At 40.6% G+C, this 19,820-nt stretch overlaps 1 protein-coding gene across 1 annotated transcript in view; it reads right to left on the bottom strand.

The window, feature by feature from the left end:
- Window positions 1-1,040: 1,040 nt before the first annotated feature.
- LOC109885821 (NLR family CARD domain-containing protein 3-like) overlaps window positions 1,041-19,820 on the bottom strand; it is a 39,321-nt gene continuing 20,541 nt past the window's right edge. Inside the window, exons 5-11 of the mRNA XM_031819688.1 lie at window positions 19,596-19,680; window positions 18,480-18,708; window positions 15,309-17,106; window positions 14,863-15,036; window positions 5,328-5,501; window positions 3,879-3,925; window positions 1,041-1,679 (exon numbers count right to left, since the gene is read on the bottom strand). Of these exons, the coding sequence (XP_031675548.1) occupies window positions 1,123-1,679; window positions 3,879-3,925; window positions 5,328-5,501; window positions 14,863-15,036; window positions 15,309-17,106; window positions 18,480-18,708; window positions 19,596-19,680 (3,064 nt within the window). The 3' untranslated portion in view covers window positions 1,041-1,122. The remainder of the gene's footprint in view (window positions 1,680-3,878; window positions 3,926-5,327; window positions 5,502-14,862; window positions 15,037-15,308; window positions 17,107-18,479; window positions 18,709-19,595; window positions 19,681-19,820) is intronic.

Raw genomic sequence — 19,820 nt, 5'->3', positions numbered from 1 at the left:
TGACCCCCTCCTTTGTATGTCCCTCTGACCTTGGTATGTCCAGCTGTCCTATGCTCTCATGGCCTTACTCTGGCCTCCTGTCCTATACAATAGACAATACATTTTACCAGAATGGCAAATCACTCTAAGTGTATCTTTCTCTTGTGGTACAGTATTATGTTTCTCCCTATATGTACATCTGGCTCCCACAATGTCCAGTATGATTCCAGTGTGTGTGTGTGTACGTGTGTGTGTCCAGTATGTGGGAATGTGACCAGAGTGTGTGAGTGTGTGTGTGTGTGTGTGTGTGTGTGTGTGTGTGTGTGTGTGTATGTGTGTGTGTGTGTGTGTGTGTGTGTGTGTGTGTGTGTGTGTGTGTGTGTGTGTCCAGTATGTGTGTATGTGTCCAGTGTGTCCAAACTGTGTCTCCAGTTTGTGTCCAGTGTGTGTGTGTGTCTGTGTCTGTGTGTGTGTGTGTTTGTTAGTCCAGTGTGTGTGTGTGTGCGTGTGTCAGTGTGTGTTTCCAGTGTGTGTGTGTGTGTGTCCAGTGTGTGTGAGTTGAGTGTGTTTGAGTCCAGTGTGTGTGTTCAGTGTGTGTGTGTCTGTGTCCAATGTGTGTCCCCAGTGTTTCTGTCAGTATGTGTCCAGCGTGTCCTGTGGCTGTGTATGTCCAGTATGTTACCAGTGTGTGTGTTTTTCCAGTTTTTCAGTGTGTGTGTGTCCAGTGTGTGTGTGGGTCCGTGTGTGCCACTGTGTGTGTGTGTGAGTGTTTGTGTGTGAGAGTCCGGTGTGTGTTTTTGTGCCAGTGTGTGTCTGTGTGTGTCCAGTGTGTATGTGTGTGTGTGTGTGTCAGTGTGTGACCAGTGTGTGTGTGTTACCAGTTTGTCCAGTTTGTGTGTGTGTGTCTGTGTCCAGTGTGTGTGTGTGTGTGTGTGATTCCAGATTGTGTGTGTGTGTGTGAGTGTCCAGTGTGTGTGTGTGGTGTGTGTGTGCATTGTGTTTCCAGTGTGTGTGTGAGAGAGTCCTGTGTATGTTTGTGTGTCAGTGTGTGTGTGTGTGTGTGTGTGTGTGTGTGTGTGTGTGTGTGTGTGTGTGTGTGTGTGTGTGTGTGTGTGTGTGTGTGTGTGTGTGTGTGTGTGTGTGTCAGTGTGTGTATGTCAGGGACACTGAGGAATACCCATATAAGTCATCCTCATAACAAACTCTAAACCCTGGATAGAGGGGCTCAGTGAATGTGGAGGTGAATGTGATCAGGTGGGTCAGTGTGTCAGAGGAGGCTCTATAGAAGGACAGAGTGCCAGCTGGCCAGTCCAGATACACTCCTACTCTGTGGGAGCTGGAGGAGGGGATGTCTATGGTAGTGGGTTTATTATTGTGCCTGGCATAGTAACCGTTGTCATAGCAGAACAGACTCCAGGACTTGTCATTGTATCCAAGCCAACAGTCAATACCCCCTCCTCTCCTGTTGATTCCTTTATATGTCACTCCTATATCAGCCCCCATTATCCCACTCCACTCTACCTCCCAGTAACAGCGCCCAGTCAGACCCTCTCTACACAGCACCTGTTCACAGTCCTCAAATCTCTCTGGGTGATCAGGATACGGCTGCTCCTCTGTCCTCCGTGTCACCTTTCTGTTCTCCTCAGAGAGAGAGAGGAGTCTGTGTACTGTGTTTGGGTCCAGTGTGAGATCACAGGCATCTGATTGGATGAAACCAGACACAATATTAGAAATCATCATCATTCACATTAACTCACTTTCACTAATTAATTTAATGTAAATGTTTCTAGGTATCAAAAGGACAACCTGTTGAGTGTAAGGGGCAGTATTACGATGTTTGGTGAAAAACGTACCCAAATTAAATGGCCTATCACTGAGGCCCAGAAGCTAGAATATGCATATAATTGTCAGATTAGGATAGAAAACACTAAAGTTTCCAAAACTGTCAAAATATTGTCTGTGAGTATAACAGAACTGATATTGCAGGCGAAAGCCTGAGGAAAATCCAACCAGGAAGTGCTGTTATTTTGAAAGCTCTCTGTTCCATTGCTTGCCTTCCCTCCATTTCAACCAGATTCCTTTCCCTATGGCTTCCACATGGTGTGAACAGTCTTTAGACATAGTTTCAGCCTTTATTCTGAAAAATTAGCAATAACGATCACATCACGACAGTGGATGGCTGTGTGCCGGCAGAGTTTTTCATGCGCCACAGCTTGGAGCAGCCATTTTCTCTCTCTCTGCTATTGTTGAAATATTATCGATTATTTATTGTAAAAAACAACTTGAGGATTGATTTTTTTTTTTTACGTTTGACATGTTTCTACGAACTTCATGGATACTATTTGGAATTTTCGTCTGCTCGAGCCTGTGGATTACTAAACATAACGAGCATCACAGCAGGGCACCAACGACCAAATGGAGCCTGTGGATTACTAAACATAACGAGCATCACAGCAGGGCACCAACGACCAAATGGAGCCTGTGGATTACTAAACATAACGAGCATCACAGCAGGGCACCAACGACCAAATGGAGGTTTTTGGATTTTAAAATAATCTTTATGGAACAAAATGAACATTTATTGTGTAACTGGGAGTCTCGTGAGTGAAAACATCCTAAGATCATCAAAGGAAATCATTTTATTAATATTTATTATTTTATCTACTTTATCTGTTAATCTGCTGAGACGTAAACGCTTGGTTTTGTTTTCAGCTGTAAATCTTTTTTGAAATCTGAAGCCAAGTGGATCTCTTGCGACGAGCAATCTCGGATCCGGGAGCGTAATCATAGCCTCAAACGAATTAGCATAACGCAGCGGACATAAATACCCCTAGTAACTTTTCCTATTCATGTAAATAGCAAATGACGAAATAGGCGAAATAGCTCCTGTTTTGCTCATCATGCTTGGCTGAGAAAATCGACCAGAAAAATGCTACCATTACAACGGCAAACTTTTTTCAAAATTAACTCCATAATATCGACAGAAACACGGCCAACGTTGTTTAGGAGGTGTTTTTAACATATATATTCGATAATATATCCGGTGAGGCAATTGGTTTCTCATAAGAAGCGATTGAAAAAATGGCTACCTCAGTATTTTCTGCGGGAGACACCATGTGACCACTTGCTATATATGGTCCCTTACGGCTGTAGACACCTTGGGGAATATGTGGAAAACGTAAGCTCATTCGTAGCTCATTCACAGCCATATAAGGAATCATTGGCATGAGGTGGTTTTAAAAAAATGCACTTCCTGGTTGGATTTATATCTGGGTTTCGCCTGTAGCATGAGTTCTGTGGCACTCACAGACAATATCTTTGCAGTTTTGGAAACGTTAGAGTGTTTCCTTTCCAAAGTTGTCAATTATATGTATAGTCGAGCATCTTTCGTGACAAAATATCTTGTTTAAAACGGGGACGTTTTTCATCCCAAAATTTTAATATAACTGGTTAACAACAAGCTGAGCTGTGTTTTCCTATATTGCACTTGTGATTTCATGAACATTAAATATTTTTAGTCAATTAATTTGAATTTGGCGCTCTGCAATTCAGCGGGTTGTGAATTGAATTGAAAATGATCCTGCTAACAGGTGCGTCAAGAAAATAAGGTGACTTGAGACTTGTTGAATGATCATATGTTATACTGTATGGTAATATAAAACACACTTATTCCCATTAATTACACACACACACACACATTTCTATATTGTTACACGAACACACACACACACACACACATTGTCAAGCAACTCTTTGTAAACTTTAATGTCCCTGATTTCTGCTTCTGTAGAACTACAGCTGATATTTAATATGACCAAGTAAGTAATGATGGTGGTCTTTGACTTAACTTGAATTAAGACTTATTCTTAGTCATATTCTTCACAGCAGTCAACACTCACATTTTCTAAGTCCAGGTTTCATTCTGTTCTCTCCACCATGTTCCACACTGTAGTGGTAAGCAGAAGAACAGACAGTCATTGAGGGATACACCTGAACACACACAGACACAGACACAGACACAGACACACACACACACACACACACACACACACACACACACACACACACACACACACACACACACACACACACACACACACACACACACACACACACACACGCACACTGGACACACACAGGACACACACACACACACACACACACACTCTGGACACACACTGGACACACACACACACACTGGACACAAACACACACACTGGACACACACACACACACACACACGCACACTGGACACACACAGGACACACACAGGACACACACACACACACACACGACAAACACATTCAGCTTATATCTTTGTCTGAATTTGAGAGAATGTTTGTCTGTGTGTGTCCAGTAAGTGGGTTTTCCAGTGTGTGTGTGTGTCATCTGTGTATGTGTCCAGTGTGTGTGTGTCCGGTGTGTGTGTGTGTGTGTGTCCAGTGTGTGTGTGTGTGCAGTGTGTGTGGTGTGTCCTGTGTGTGTCCAGTGTGTGTGTGTGTGTGTGTGTGTGTGTGTGTGTGTGTGTGTGTGTGTGTGTGTGTGTGTGTGTGTGTGTGTGTGTGTGTGTGTGTATGTGTCCAGTGTGTGTGTGCGTGTGTTTGTGTCTTGGGTGTATGTGTCCAGTGTATGTGTGTGTCCTGTGTGTGTGTCCAGTTTGTGTGTATGTGTCCAGTGTGTGTGTGTGTGTGTTGGTGTGTCTGTGTCTTGTGTGTATGTATCCAGTATGTGTGTGTGAGTCCAGTGTGTGTGTGTCCTGTGTGTGTGTTCAGTTTTTGTGTCCAGTGTGTATGTGTGTGTATGTGTCCTGTCTGTACGCCGTGTGTGTGTGTATGTGTATGTGTGTGTGTGTGTGTGTGTGTGTGTGTGTGTGTGTGTGTGTGTGTGTGTGTGTGTGTGAGTCCAGTGTGTTTTTTCACACTGGACACACACATACACAAGAAACACAGACACACACTCACACACACACACACACACACACACACACACACACACACACACACACACACACACACACACACACACACACACACACACACACAGGACACACTCATGCACACACACAGGACACACGAACTGGACACACACACGACACACACACACAGGACACATTCATGCACACACATACATACACACTGGAAACAGAAAGACACAATGGACACACACATACAGGACACACTCACACTGGACACACACATACAGGACACACTCACACTGGACACACACATGACACACACACACACTGTCAGCATATAACTTTGTCCAAGTGGTGGTCCGAATGTTTGTCTTAACCAGCCTGATAAGTCAAACATGTCTGATATGAACATTGACATAAACCCTCTACATACTTGAGTTTCTCCAGTCTGCAGTGTGGATCCTCCAGTCCAGCAGAGAGCAGTCTGACTCCTGAGTCTCCTGGGTGATTGTAGCTCAGGTCCAGCTCTCTCAGGTATGAGGGGTTTGACCTCAGAGCTGAGACCAGAGAAGCACAGCCTTCCTCTGTGACTAGACAGCCTGACAGCCTACAAAGAGTCAAATCATATTAAAATCACACTGATATTCTTTGGGGGTGAAAATAGTGACAGTATATTTTTTTCAACATATTCAGATATATCAGTGTCCTGAAACCTGCCATATCTATTCGTAAAATAGTGTATCATCATAAAAAATGACAAATGATCAAACCTGCCATATCTATTCAGGATGTTGATTTATTAGACAAATTATCAAAATATTACTTGTTACAAATATTTGATTAAAAATGATCAGTCAGAGAGTGAGGTATCAGATTTAGATTGTATTGAGTATACAGTCCACAACATATCTATTTAGACAGTGAGGAATCAGATTTAGATTGTATTGAGTATACAGTCCACACCATATCTATTTAGACAGTGAGGTATCAGATTTAGATTGTATTGAGTATACAGTCCACACCATATCTATTTAGACAGTGAGGTATCAGATTTAGATTGTATTGAGTATACAGTCCACACCATATCTATTTAGACAGTGAGGTATCAGATTTAGATTGTATTGAGTATACAGTCCACACCATATCTATTTAGACAGTGAGGTATCAGATTTAGATTGTATTGAGTATACAGTCCACACCATATCTATTTAGACAGTGAGGTATCAGATTGTATTGAGTATACAGTCCACACCATATCTATTTAGACAGTGAGGTATCAGATTTAGATTGTATTGAGTATACAGTCCACACCATATCTATTTAGACAGTGAGGTATCAGATTTAGATTGTATTGAGTATACAGTCCACACCATATCTATTTAGACAGTGAGGAATCATATTTAGATTGTATTGAGTATACAGTCCACACCATATCTATTAAGACAGTGAAGCTAACATTTTAAATGTTTCTCTGTACTCCAGCATTTTGGATTTGAGATCAAATGTTTCATATGAGGTGACAGTTTATAATGTCACCTTTTATTTGAGGGTATTTTAAGACATATCTGTTTCACCATTTAGAAATGAAAGCACTTTATGTATCTAATCCCCCTATTTAAAGAAGTCATGAGCATGAGTATTCCCACCAATTCACTCAGACTGTATTAAAGTAGTCAAAAGTTTAGTATTTGTTCCAATGTTCCTTGAAAGTGACGACATCGACTCAAAATAATTGGTTGCATTTGCAGATTTGGTTGTATTTTGCCCAATTTTTTTATTTATTTTATTTTACCTTTATTTAACCAGGTAGGCAAGTTGAGAACAAGTTCTCATTTACAATTGCGACCTGGCCAAGATAAAGCAAAGCAGTTCGACAGATAAAACGACACAGAGTTACACATGGAGTAAAAACAAACATACAGTCAATAATGCAGTATAAACAAGTCTATATACAATGTGAGGTGAGAAGGGAGGTAAAGGCAAAAAAGGCCATGATGGCAAAGTAAATACAATATAGCAAGTAAAATACTGGAATGGTAGTTTTGCAATGGAAGAATGTGCAAAGTAGAAATAAAAATAATGGGGTGCAAAGGAGCAAAATAAATAAATAAATTAAAATTAAATACAGTTGGGAAAGAGGTAGTTGTTTGGGCTAAATTATAGGTGGGCTATGTACAGGTGCAGTAATCTGTGAGCTGCTCTGACAGTTGGTGCTTAAAGCTAGTGAGGGAGATAAGTGTTTCCAGTTTCAGAGATTTTTGTAGTTCGTTCCAGTCATTGGCAGCAGAGAACTGGAAGGAGAGGCGGCCAAAGAAAGAATTGGTTTTGGGGGTGACTAGAGAGATATACCTGCTGGAGCGTGTGCTACAGGTGGGAGATGCTATGGTGACCAGCGAGCTGAGATAAGGGGGGACTTTACCTAGCAGGGTCTTGTAGATGATGAATATTAAAAAGGTGGATGATGACTGGAGTAATTTTTTGTCTAAGTAAGTAGATAACATGTTTCTAAACAATAATAAATTAATCCTGATGATTAAGAAGAAACATTATTAATACAAATCAAGAATGAATCATGAATAATAATGAGTTAGAATGTTACAGAGGCTACAACAAAACATGCTAACCTCTCACCATTACCAATAACAGAGGCTACAACAAAACATGCTAACCTCTCACCATCACCAATAACAGAGGCTACAACAAAACATGCTAACCTCTCACCATTACCAATTACAGAGGCTACAACAAAACATGCTAACCTCTCACCATTACCAATAACAGAGACTACAACAAAACATACTAACCTCTCACCATTACCAATAACAGACTACAACAAAACATGCTAACCTCTCACCATTACCAATAACAGAGACTACAACAAAACATGCCAACCTCTCACCATTACCAATAACAGAGGCTACAACAAAACATGCTAACCTCTCACCATTACCAATAACAGAGGCTACAACAAAACATGCTAACCTCTCACCATTACCAATAACAGAGGCTACAACAAAACATGCTAACCTCTCACCATTACCAATAACAGAGGCTACAACAAAACATGCTAACCTCTCACCATTACCAATAACAGAGGCTACAACAAAACATGCTAATCTCTCACCATTACCAATAACAGAGGCTACAACAAAACATGCTAACCTCTCACCATTACCAATAACAGAGGCTACAACAAAACATACTAACCTCTCACCATTACCAATAACAGAGGCTACAACAAAACATGCTAACCTCTCACCACTACCAATAACAGAGGCTACAACAAAACATGCTAACCTCTCACCACTACCAATAACAGAGGCTACAACAAAACATGCTAACCTCTCACCATTACCAATAACAGAGGCTACAACAAAACATGCTAACCTCTCACCATTACCAATAACAGAGACTACAACAACATGCTAACCTCTCACCATTACCAATAACAGAGGCTACAACAAAACATACTAACCTCTCACCATTACCAATAACAGAGGCTACAACAAAACATGCTAACCTCTCACCATTACCAATAACAGAGGCTACAACAAAACATGCTAACTTCTCACCATTACCAATAACAGAGGCTACAACAAAACATGCTAACCTCTCACCACTACCAATAACAGAGACTACAACAACATGCTAACCTCTCACCATTACCAATAACAGAGGCTACAACAAAACATGCTAACCTCTCACCACTACCAATAACAGAGGCTGCAACAAAACATGCTAACCTCTCACCATTACCAATAACAGAGGCTGCAACAAAACATGCTAACCTCTCACCATTACCAATAACAGAGGCTGCAACAAAACATACTAACCTCTCACCATTACCAATAACAGAGGTTACAACAAAACATGCTAACCTCTCACCATTACCAATAACAGAGGCAACAACAAAACATGCTAACCTCTCACCATTACCAATAACAGAGGCTGCAACAAAACATACTAACCTCTCACCATTACCAATAACAGAGGCTGCAACAAAACATACTAACCTCTCACCATTACCAATAACAGAGGCTACAACAAAACATGCTAACCTCTCACCATTACCAATAACAGAGGCTGCAACAAAACATACTAACCTCTCACCATTACCAATAACAGAGGATACAACAAAACATGCTAACCTCTCACCATTACCAATAACAGAGGCTACAACAAAACATGCTAACCTCTCACCATTACCAATAACAGAGGATACAACAAAACATGCTAACCTCTCACCATTAACAATAACAGAGGATACAACAAAACATGCTAACCTCTCACCATTACCAATAACAGAGGCTACAACAAAACATGCTAACCTCTCACCATTACCAATAACAGAGGCTACAACAAAACATGCTAACCTCTCACCATTACCAATAACAGAGGCTACAACAAAACATGCTAACCTCTCACCATTACCAATAACAGAGGGGATCTTTGAGCCTCTGTAACTTTCTCATTCATCATCATTCTCGATTCATTCCTGATTATTCATCATACTCATGGTAGCATCCACATGAATGTAGAAGTGTTCAGAAACATCTTCTATTCTTACTGACAATACAAGTGAAGTGACTCCAAAATGACAGGACATTATTCACCATTCAGTTTCTATTAGGAAAACATCTAAAACACAACCAAGACAAACTGCAAATTAATTCAACAAGTTAGTAGAATCACATGCTTGATGTAATCACTGCAGGCATAGAATATTGGACAAAACACTGAACTTTTGACTAAATTAATTTGCCCAAATAATTAAGACTTCTTGAAATGGGAGAAAACTAAACTGAGCGAATAAAGAAACGTCCTCTGTCAACTGCGTTTATTTTCAGCCAACTTAACGTGTAAATATTTCTATGAAAATAACAAGATTCAAAAACTGAGACATAAACTGAACAAGTTCCACAGACATGTGACTAACAGAAATGGAATAATGTGTCCCTGAACAACGGGCGGGTCAAAATCAAAGGTAAGTCAGTATCTGGTGTGGCCACCAGCTGCATTAAGTACTGCAGTGCATCTCCTCCTCATGGACTGCACCAGATTTGCCAGGTCTTGCTGTGAGATATTGCCCCACTCTTCCACCAAGGCACCTGCATGTTCCCGGACATTTCTGGGGGGAATGGCCTTAGACCACACCCTCCGTTCCAACAGGTCCCAGACGTGCTCAATAGGATTGAGATCCAGTCTCTTCGCTGGCCATGGCAGAACACTGATATTCCTGTCTTGCAGGAAATCACACACAGACCAAGCAGTATGGTTGGTGGCATTGTGATGCTGGAGGGTCATGTCAGGATGAACCTGCAGGAAGGGTGCCATATGAGGGAGGATGATGTCTTCCCTGTAACGCACAGCGTTGAGATTCCCTGCAATGACAACAAGCTCAGTCTGATGAAGCTGTGACACACCGCCCCAGACCATGATGGACCCTCCACGTCCAAATCGATCCCGCTCCAGAGTACAGGCCTCGGTGTAATGCTCATTCCTTCGACTATAAACGCGAATCCGACCATCCCCCTGCTGAGACAAATTGCAACTCGTCAGTGAAGAACTTTTTGCCAGTTCTGTAGAACACTGACATTCCTGCAGGAACTCAAGCACAGAACAGAACGAGTCACGACTTCCTTTCTCCTTGTTCTCGCGGGCGCTCGGCGTCGTCTACTAGCATCACCGATCCACTTTCTTTTTCCCTTGGTTTTGTCTCTGTTTTCACACACCTGTTTTCCATTTCACAATTATTTGTCCCTGTATTTAAACCCTCCTTTTCCCCCATGGTGTTGTGGGGATTATTACATGTTCAGTTAGGTTTATTATGATGGCTGTTTTTTTGACGGGTGCTGTGTTCACCCCTGCGCTATCTTTACCGTCTTGTTTTGGTCAAGTGTAATTGTTACGTTGTGCCCTGCTGAGTTGTAAAGTACGTTGCTCACTCATTCTGCTCTCCTGCGCCAGCTACACTCACCTTCTGACAAGTATGGCTGCTGGCATTGGGTCTGGTGAAGTTGTTGCCCGTGATGTCTGGTGAGGACCTGCCTAACAACAGGCGTACAAGCCCTCAGTCCAGCCTTTCTCAGCCCATTGCGAACAGTCTAAGCACTGATGGAGGGATTGTGCGGTCCTGGTGTATCTCGGGTAGTTGTTGTTGACATCCTGTACCTGTCCCGCAGGTGTGATGTTCGAATGTTCCGATCCTGTGCAGGTGTTGTTACACGTGGTCTGTGACTGCGAGGATGATCAGCTGTCCGTCCTGTCTCCCTGTAGCGCCGTCTTAGGCATCTCACAGTACGGACATTGCAATTTATTGCCCTGGCCACATCTGCAGTCCTCATGCCTCCTTGCAGCATGCCTAAGGCACGTTCACGCAGATGAGCAGGGACCCTGGGCATCTGTCTTTTCTTGTTTTTCAGAGTCAGTAGAAAGGCCTCTTTGTCAAATCAAATTAAAGTCATTTGTCCCATGCGCCGAATACAGCAGGAGGACCGTGGAACAGTGAAATGCTTCCAGGCTCTAACCAGTAAAAAGGTATTAGGTGAAGAAATAATAAAACAGTCAAATGACAGGCTATGGGGCTATGCTAGGCTATGCTACAATAATACAGAGTAGCAAGGCTATAAAAGGCTATGGGGATGCTACAATAATACAGAGTAGCAAGGCTATAAAAGGCTATGGGGATGCTACAATAATACAGAGTAGCAAGGCTATAAAAGTAGCTACATGCCAGGCTGATTGAGGTAGTATCTACATGTCGATATGGTTAAACTGACTATGCATATATGATGAACAGAGAGTAGCAGTAGTGTCCGTCTGTAAGCTGCTAGGATCTTAACGATCGTTCCACAGGTGCATGTTCATTAATTGTTCATGGTTCAATGAACAAGCAGGGGAAACAGTGCTTAAACCCTTTACAATGAAGATCTGTGAAATTATTTGGATTTAAAAAAAATAGATACATAAAGGGATAGATACATAAAGGGATAGATACATAAAGGGATAGATACATAAAGGGATAGATACATAAAGGGATAGATACATAAAGGGATAGATACATAAAGGGATAGATACATAAAGGGATAGATACATAAAGGGATAGATACATAAAGGGATAGATACATAAAGGGATAGATACATAAAGTGCTTTCATATCTAAACTGTTAACTATATATGTGTGAATACCTTTAAATAAAAGGTGACATTCTGTACTGTTGCCTAATATGAAACATTAAATCTCAAATCCTAAATGTTGGAGCATAATACCACATTTAAAACTGTAAGCTTCACTGTCCAAACACATATGGTGTGGACTATGTGTGTCTGGTAAACACATGCGGATCTGGTGAACAGTTATCACTTGTTGACCAACTACAGGAATACTGGCCTCAGAGTCTCCAGTTTACAGTGGGGATTCCCCAGTCCAGCAGAGAGCAGCTCCACTCCTGAATCCTTCAGGTCATTGTTACTCAGATCCAGCTCTCTCAGGTGTGAGGGGTTTGACCTCAGAGCTGAGACCAGAGAAGCACAGCCTTCCTCTGTGACTAGACAGCCTGACAACCTGCAAAGAGTTAAATCATATTAAAACCACACTGATATTCTTTGGTGTTGAAAATAGTGTCACTATATTTTTTCAACATACTCAGATACATCAGTGTCCTGAATCCTGCTGTCATGATGTTGGCCTGGGGGTAGGTTTATGACAGTCATAAATACGTCTCCCCCTTTTTTCCTCTCTCTACCCTACTGATGTGACATTTGAAAATCCTTTGGTTAACATAGAGATTCTGGAGACATCAAAATATGAACCATATTTTGGTAATCCGACCATTTGAACATATGCAGTGGTACTTAATGAATATGATGTCAGTTCGGTTGTCATCTGAGACATTCTCATCAATGATAAGATGACATAAACTCTACAGTGGAAAGTCTACACATCAGATTTATCGGATTCACATGGAATTGTTGTTCAATTTAAATATTTAAATATAAAATTATTGGTGAAGATATTAAACGTAATTTTTGCTTCCAAATGAGAGATTTGGGTTTTCATAAGGTTAGGGCTCTGCTCAATCAGTGGCCCCTGTGAAGAGACTTGGGCTATAAAACTTTTCAACCACTCCCTTCTCCCTCCACTATAAAAAGCCTTGACGAAAATGTAACCTCCTGTTCCGAGGATTATGCGGACAACGGTCCGATGTCAGAATGGTTCAGATAATAACTACATAACGAAGCCAACCTCAGCGTGAGCTTTGGTTGCAAATGGTATGGACTTTGAACTCTTATTCACTACAGAAGTAATACCTCCTAGCCGTTGAGTTAGGAACAGCAGCTGCAAACGTGGGCTAGGAAAAGACAGACAGAGTATCCCGTCTACCACACAACAACGTTACTACAACGTATCCAATTACCACCAGATACATTCTTCAAAGGACTCTGTTGGGCAACACGGCCTTCCATCTACCACCAACCTACTGAAGCGCAGCGCAGAGTAAATATTTATTGCATTTTCCTTTTCCAAATGGGCGGTAATTTAGAATGCCATAAATACTGTATTTACGATAGAGACATCGCTTCTCTCTTTGTTCCTCAGTCTTCCCGCTCTTTCACTCAAACCCAGACCCTTTTCTTTGTATAACCAGCTGTCAAATCTGTTCCGCCCGCTAGGGACATTTTCCTTTATGACGTCATTTGTAATCAAGGTATGATTCATTCTGTGTATATGTAATTCTGTTTGATTAGTTAGGTATTTAGTAAATAAATAATTAAACCCAATTTTGTATTGCTGATTCAACTTGTTAGCCAGGGTTAGTGAAGATAACCAAGAATTTACAACTTTCAGATGAGTCTGTGACGATTAATATTGACTGCTTAAATGAATGAATATCATTATTAGAAGCTGTCATAATATTACCTTAATATATTATATTATATTAATATTACATTAATATGTAATAACTAATAACTAATATCTATCTAATATTAATAATATATAACTGCTGTACAAATGATCAAAGTATTACCTGCAGATAGAACAATGTATAGTACGAATATTTGAGTAGACTGACCAGACCAGTTTAAAAAGCAGTATCAGTCAGAAGACAGACAGTGAGGTTTCAGATTTAGATTGTATTGAGGAAACAGTCCACACCATATCTATTTAGACAGTGAGGTATCAGATTTAGATTGTATTGAGTATACAGTCCACACCATATCTATTTAGACAGTGAGGTATCAGATTTAGATTGTATTGAGTATACAGTCCACACCATATCTATTTAGACAGTGAGGTATCAGATTTAGATTGTATTGAGTATACAGTCCACACCATATCTATTTAGACAGTGAGGTATCAGATTTAGATTGTATTGAGTATACAGTCCACAATATATATTTAGACAGTGAAGCTAACATTTTGAATGTGGCTCTACATTCCAATATTTTGGATTTCAGATCAAATGTTTCATATGAGGTGACAGTTTATAATGTCAACTTTTATTTAAGGGTATTTTCATACATATCTGTTTCACTGTTTATAAATAAAAGCACTTTATGTATCTAGTCCCCCTATTTGAAGAAGTCATCAGTATTCTGACCAATTAACTTATAGTGTATTAAAGTAGTATTTTGTCCCATTTTGAACACAATGACTACATCAGACCCGTGACTGGCATGACTGAGAAATATCATGAATGAATCATAAAAAATAATGAGTGAGTTACAGAGGCTACAACAAAACATACTAACCTCTCACCTTTAACCTCAAATGTAAGGTGACATTCTGTACTGTCACATAATATGAAACATTAAATCTCAAATCCAAAATGCTGGAGCAGCGCACCAAATGTAAAACTGTAAGCTTCACTGTCCAAACACATATGGTGTGGACTATGTGTGTCTGGTAAACACATGTGGATTTGGTGAACAGTTATCACTTGTTGACCAACTACAGGAATACTGACCTCAGAGTCTCCAGTTTACAGTGGGGATTCCCCAGTCCATCAGAGAGCAGCTTCACTCCTGAATCCTTCAGGTCATTGTTACTCAGATCCAGCTCTCTCAGGTGTGAGGGGTTGGACCTCAGAGCTGAGACCAGAGAAGCACAACCTTCCTCTGTGACTCCACAGCCTGACAGCCTGGAAAAAGAGATCATCATGACTTCAAAAACGCACTGTTAATTTAGTGTAGAAGGACAATGGCAGATGCATTTGGTTAATTCTCTCAAACAACATATATGTTCACCTTCAGTCTCCTAGAATTGTATGGTCATAATGTTATACTAATGTGATCACAAATGCACTGAATCAGTAGGTTTTTCAAGTTAATATTATATTGTAATACATCATTTTCTCTAAACTGAATATTTCTTCCTGATGATTAGTTCTTATATGTCATTTTATTTACTCACAGAGCAGCTCTGGAGGCTTTGACCACTGGCAGCAGCCTCAGAAGACCTTCCTCTGATCTGGAGTATTTCTTCAGGTCAAACACATCCAGCTCCTTTTCTGATGTCAGCAACACAAAGACCAGAGCTGACCACTGTGCAGGTGACAGTTGGGCTCTAGAGAGACTTCCTGCTCTCAGGTAGCTTTGGATCTCCTCCACTAGAGAATGGTCATTCAGTTCATTCAGACAGTGGAACAGATTGATGCTCCTCTCTGGAGAGGGATTCTTCCTGATCTTCTCCTTGATGTACTTGACTGTTGTTTCATGGCTCTGTGATCTGCTTCTTGTCTTTGTCAGTAGACCATGTAAGTGCTTCTGATTGGACTCCAGTGAGAGGCCCAGAAGGAAGCGGAGGAAAAGGTCCAGGTTTCCTGTCTCACTTTGTAAGGCTTTATCCACAGCACTCCTGTAGACAGTAAGTTTATGCTTGTCTCTGAACAGCACAGAAAGGTTCCTGGATGTTGATCGAGGATTGGCCAATAGATTCTCATTGTTGTTGATGAATGATAGGAACACATATTCAGCAGCCAGAAACTCCTGAATGCTCAGATGCACGAAGCAGTACACCTTGTCCTGGTACAGACCACATTCCTCTTTAAAGAGCTGTGTGCACAATCCTGAGTACACTGAGGCTTCATTGACATCAATGCCAGCCTCTTTCAGGTCTTCTTCATAGAAAATCAGATTGCCATTCACAAGCTGTTGAAAAGCTAGTTTTCCCAGTGACAGAATGCTCTCTTTATTCCAGTGTGGACCTGTCTCTTCTCTCCCAAGATACTTTTCATTCTTCTGTTTGGTATGAAACTCTACAAGGTGTGTGTACATCTCTGTCAGAGTCTTCGGCATCTCTTCTCTCTCATGTTTCAGCATGTGTTCAAGGACTATTGCAGAAATCCAACAGAAGACTGGAATGTGGCACATGATGTGAAGGATCCTTGATGTCTTTATGTGTGAGACGATTCTGCTGGCCAGGTCCTCATCACTGAATCTCTTCCTGAAGTACTCCTCCTTCTGTCGGTCATTGAACCCTCGTACCTCTGTCACCTGGTCAACACACCCTGAAGGGATCTTATTGGCTGCTGCAGGTCGGGTAGTTATCCAGAGGAGAGCAGAGGGAAGCAAATTTCCCTTGATGAGATTTGTCAGCAGAACATCCACTGAGGTTGACCCTGTGACGTCACAACAGATCTTGTTCTTCTGGAAGTCTAGGGGCAGTCGGCACTCATCCAGACCATCAAAGATGAACAGAACTTTGTACTTGTTGTAGTTGGAGATTCTTGATTGTTTGGTTTCCATTGAGAAGTGATTGAGAAGTTCAATCAAAGTGATTTTTTCATCTTTCATCAAATTCAACTCCCGGAAAGGGAATGAAAATACAAATTGGACATCCTGATTTGCTTTTCCTTCAGCCCAGTCCAGAATGAACTTCTGCACAGAGACTGTTTTTCCAATGCCAGCAACTCCCTTTGTCAGCACAGTTCTGATACGTTTGTCTTGTCCAGTTAAGGGTTTGAAGATGTCGTTACATTTGATTGCAGTCTCTGGTCTTGCATGTTTCCTGGTTGTTGTCTCAATCTGTCTCAGCTCATGTTCCTTATTGACCTCTCCTGTTCCACCCTCTGTGATGTAGAGCTCTGTGTAGATCTTATTGAGAAGTGTTGGGTTTCCTTGTTTAGCGATCCCCTCAAATACACATTGAAACTTCTTCTTTAGATTAGATTTGAATTCATGTTGGCAAATCACAGAAGGATCATCTGAATCTAGAAATAACACAGAGGATATTAATATTACGTCTGTTTTAATGTCTACAGTGTTGTAGGACTGTTATAAAGTTTTACATTATAATAATTTATTCTCTTAACTGACTGTATAAATGTGTCAATGTTTTCATAATGCATTACAGACTGGTTTGACTGATTATATTATTATTGGTATTATTGATGCTCTCTCTCAACACAACACATCCCTGCTGCTACTTGATGAAATCACTGGGTTAGGCAGTATTTTTACGTCCGGATGAAAAGCGTGCCCAAAGTAAACTGCCTGCAACTCAGGCCCAGAAGCTAGGATATGCATATATTATTAGTAGATTTGGATAGAAAACACTCTGAAGTTTCTACAACTGTTTGAATGATGTCTGTGAGTATAACAGAATGTATTTGGCAGTCGAAACCCTGAGGCCCTGAACCATCCAGGATTTTTTTGGGAGGTCACTCTTTTCATTGGGTTTTCAATTGGAATCTAGAATAAGGCAGTTGCTTGCAGTTCCTATCGCTTCCACTAGATGTCAACAGTCTGTAGAAATTGGTTGATCTTTTTCCTTTGAGAAATGAATAAGTAAGGCAGCTCAGAACGAGGGTCGAGTGAAGTGTACTGTTTGATAGAGGCGAGTTACCTGAAAGCACGCTCCACTTTGTTTTCCTCCGGTATTGAACATAGTTTATCTCGTCTTCAATTGTATCGATTATTTATGTTTTAAAATACCTAAAGTTTCATTAGGAAAGTTGATTGAAATGTTTGGACAAATATTACAGGTAACTTATGAGATATTTTGTCCTCATGTTGTGCGAGTTGGAACCAGTGTTTTTCTGGATAAAACACGCCAAATAAATGGACATTTTGGATATATAACGATGGAATTAATTGAAAGAAATGACCATTTGTGATGTTTATGGGACATTGGAGTGCCAACAGAATAAACTCGTCAAAGGTAAGCCATGAATAATATATTTATTTCTGAGTTGCGTGTCGCGCCTGGCGGGTTGAAATATGAGTGTCTGTGTTTGTTTACTGGGGTGCTGTCCTCGGATAATAGCATGGTATGCTTTCGCCGTAAAGCCTTTTGAAAATCTGACACAGATGTTGGCTGGATTAACAACAAGTATAGCTTTAATTTGGTGGATTGCCTTTGTGATTTCATGAATGTTTAATGTTAATAGTAATTTAATTTGAATTTGGCGCTCTGCCATTTCACCGGATGTTGTCGAGGGGTTCCGCTAGCGGAACGTCTAGCCGTAACATGTTATTAAGCCTGCTACAATATCATTGAGTTACACAGCTACTTTACCTGTACTTTAGCTACAACTTTTAAATGTTATAAAACATAATTCAACATGAGGTAGACAGATCTTACATTTCTCCAGTGTGTCAGCAAGCTCCTTCTGGTTCATTTTCCTCAGGATGTGCAGTGTGATCTTCAGAGCCCCCTCTCTGGCACTGCTCTCCTGCTTCTCATCTTCAGCATCCACCACTTCCTTATCCTGCTTCTGACTCTCAAAGCCTTCTGGGAGTTCTGGACTAAGAATCCTCTTGAACATCTTCAGCTCGTTCTTCACAAAAGTCTGAATATTCTCTTCAAGCAACTGAAATATATAAAGTAAATAAGTTCAAACTTGATAGGGTCATTTTTTCAGAATTTCTGCCGAAAGTAAACTGTCTGTTACTCAGAAGCCAGAATATGCAAATAATTGGTAGCATTGGATAGAAAACACTTTGAAGTTTCTAGAAATGTTAAAATAATGTCTGAGACTACAACACAGTTGATACGGAAGGCGAAAATCCCCCATAACATATAATTGATAATTAAGTTATGGGTCCTATGTATAAAATATGATAGTTTTTAAAAACATTTTTAGATTGAGGATTTAATTGTTTGACTTGTTTTAACAAAGTTTAGCGGTAGCTTTTGGATTCATTTCTCTGCTTGTTGAACGAGTGGATTACTGAAATCGATGGCGAAAACTAAACTGACTATTTGGTATATAAAGAACGATTTATCGAACAAAACAACCATTCATGTTGTAGCTGGGTCCCTTTGGATTGCAAACAGAGGAAGATTGTCAAAAGTAAGTGATTTATTTATTCTCTATTTGTGATTTTGTGAAGCCTGTGCTGGTTGAAAAATTTGTTGATGTAGGGAGAGACAATCGCTTTTCGATGTAAAGCATATTGTAAATCGGACAATTCAGAATAACAAGAATTTAAGCTTTTAAATGATATAAGATACTTGAATGTTCAGACATTTTTAAAATTACGATTTTTCATTTCAATTGCGAGCCCTCGAATTTCACCGGATGTTGTTGACTGGTGTCTCACTTGTTAACTCGCCTTAATCAAGCAACTGAAATAAATAAAGTAAATAAGTTAAGCAAGAGAAGAAATGCTTTCTCATTAACACATTAATGAATGATTGACAGATCAACTTTACTTGAGGTAAACAAAAACAAATGTACATAACAGGACCACATACACTGAATATGGAGGACAGGTCTGTTTGATGACTCTGGGAAGACTGACCACTGAGAATCTCTGACTCTGATCTCTCCTGTTGGTTTCTGTGGACAAAACATCATCCAGGGAGTGCGTGCACACACACACACACACACACACACACACACACACACACACACACACACACACACATGGAGGGAGTCTTGTGTTTGTTTATTATTGTTTCAGGACTATGAAGATGGAC

The sequence above is a fragment of the Oncorhynchus kisutch genome, unplaced genomic scaffold (assembly GCF_002021735.2).
Source record: "Oncorhynchus kisutch isolate 150728-3 unplaced genomic scaffold, Okis_V2 scaffold2442, whole genome shotgun sequence".
Lineage (NCBI taxonomy): Eukaryota > Metazoa > Chordata > Actinopteri > Salmoniformes > Salmonidae > Oncorhynchus > Oncorhynchus kisutch.
This window is presented reverse-complemented; position numbering and strand designations above follow the sequence as displayed.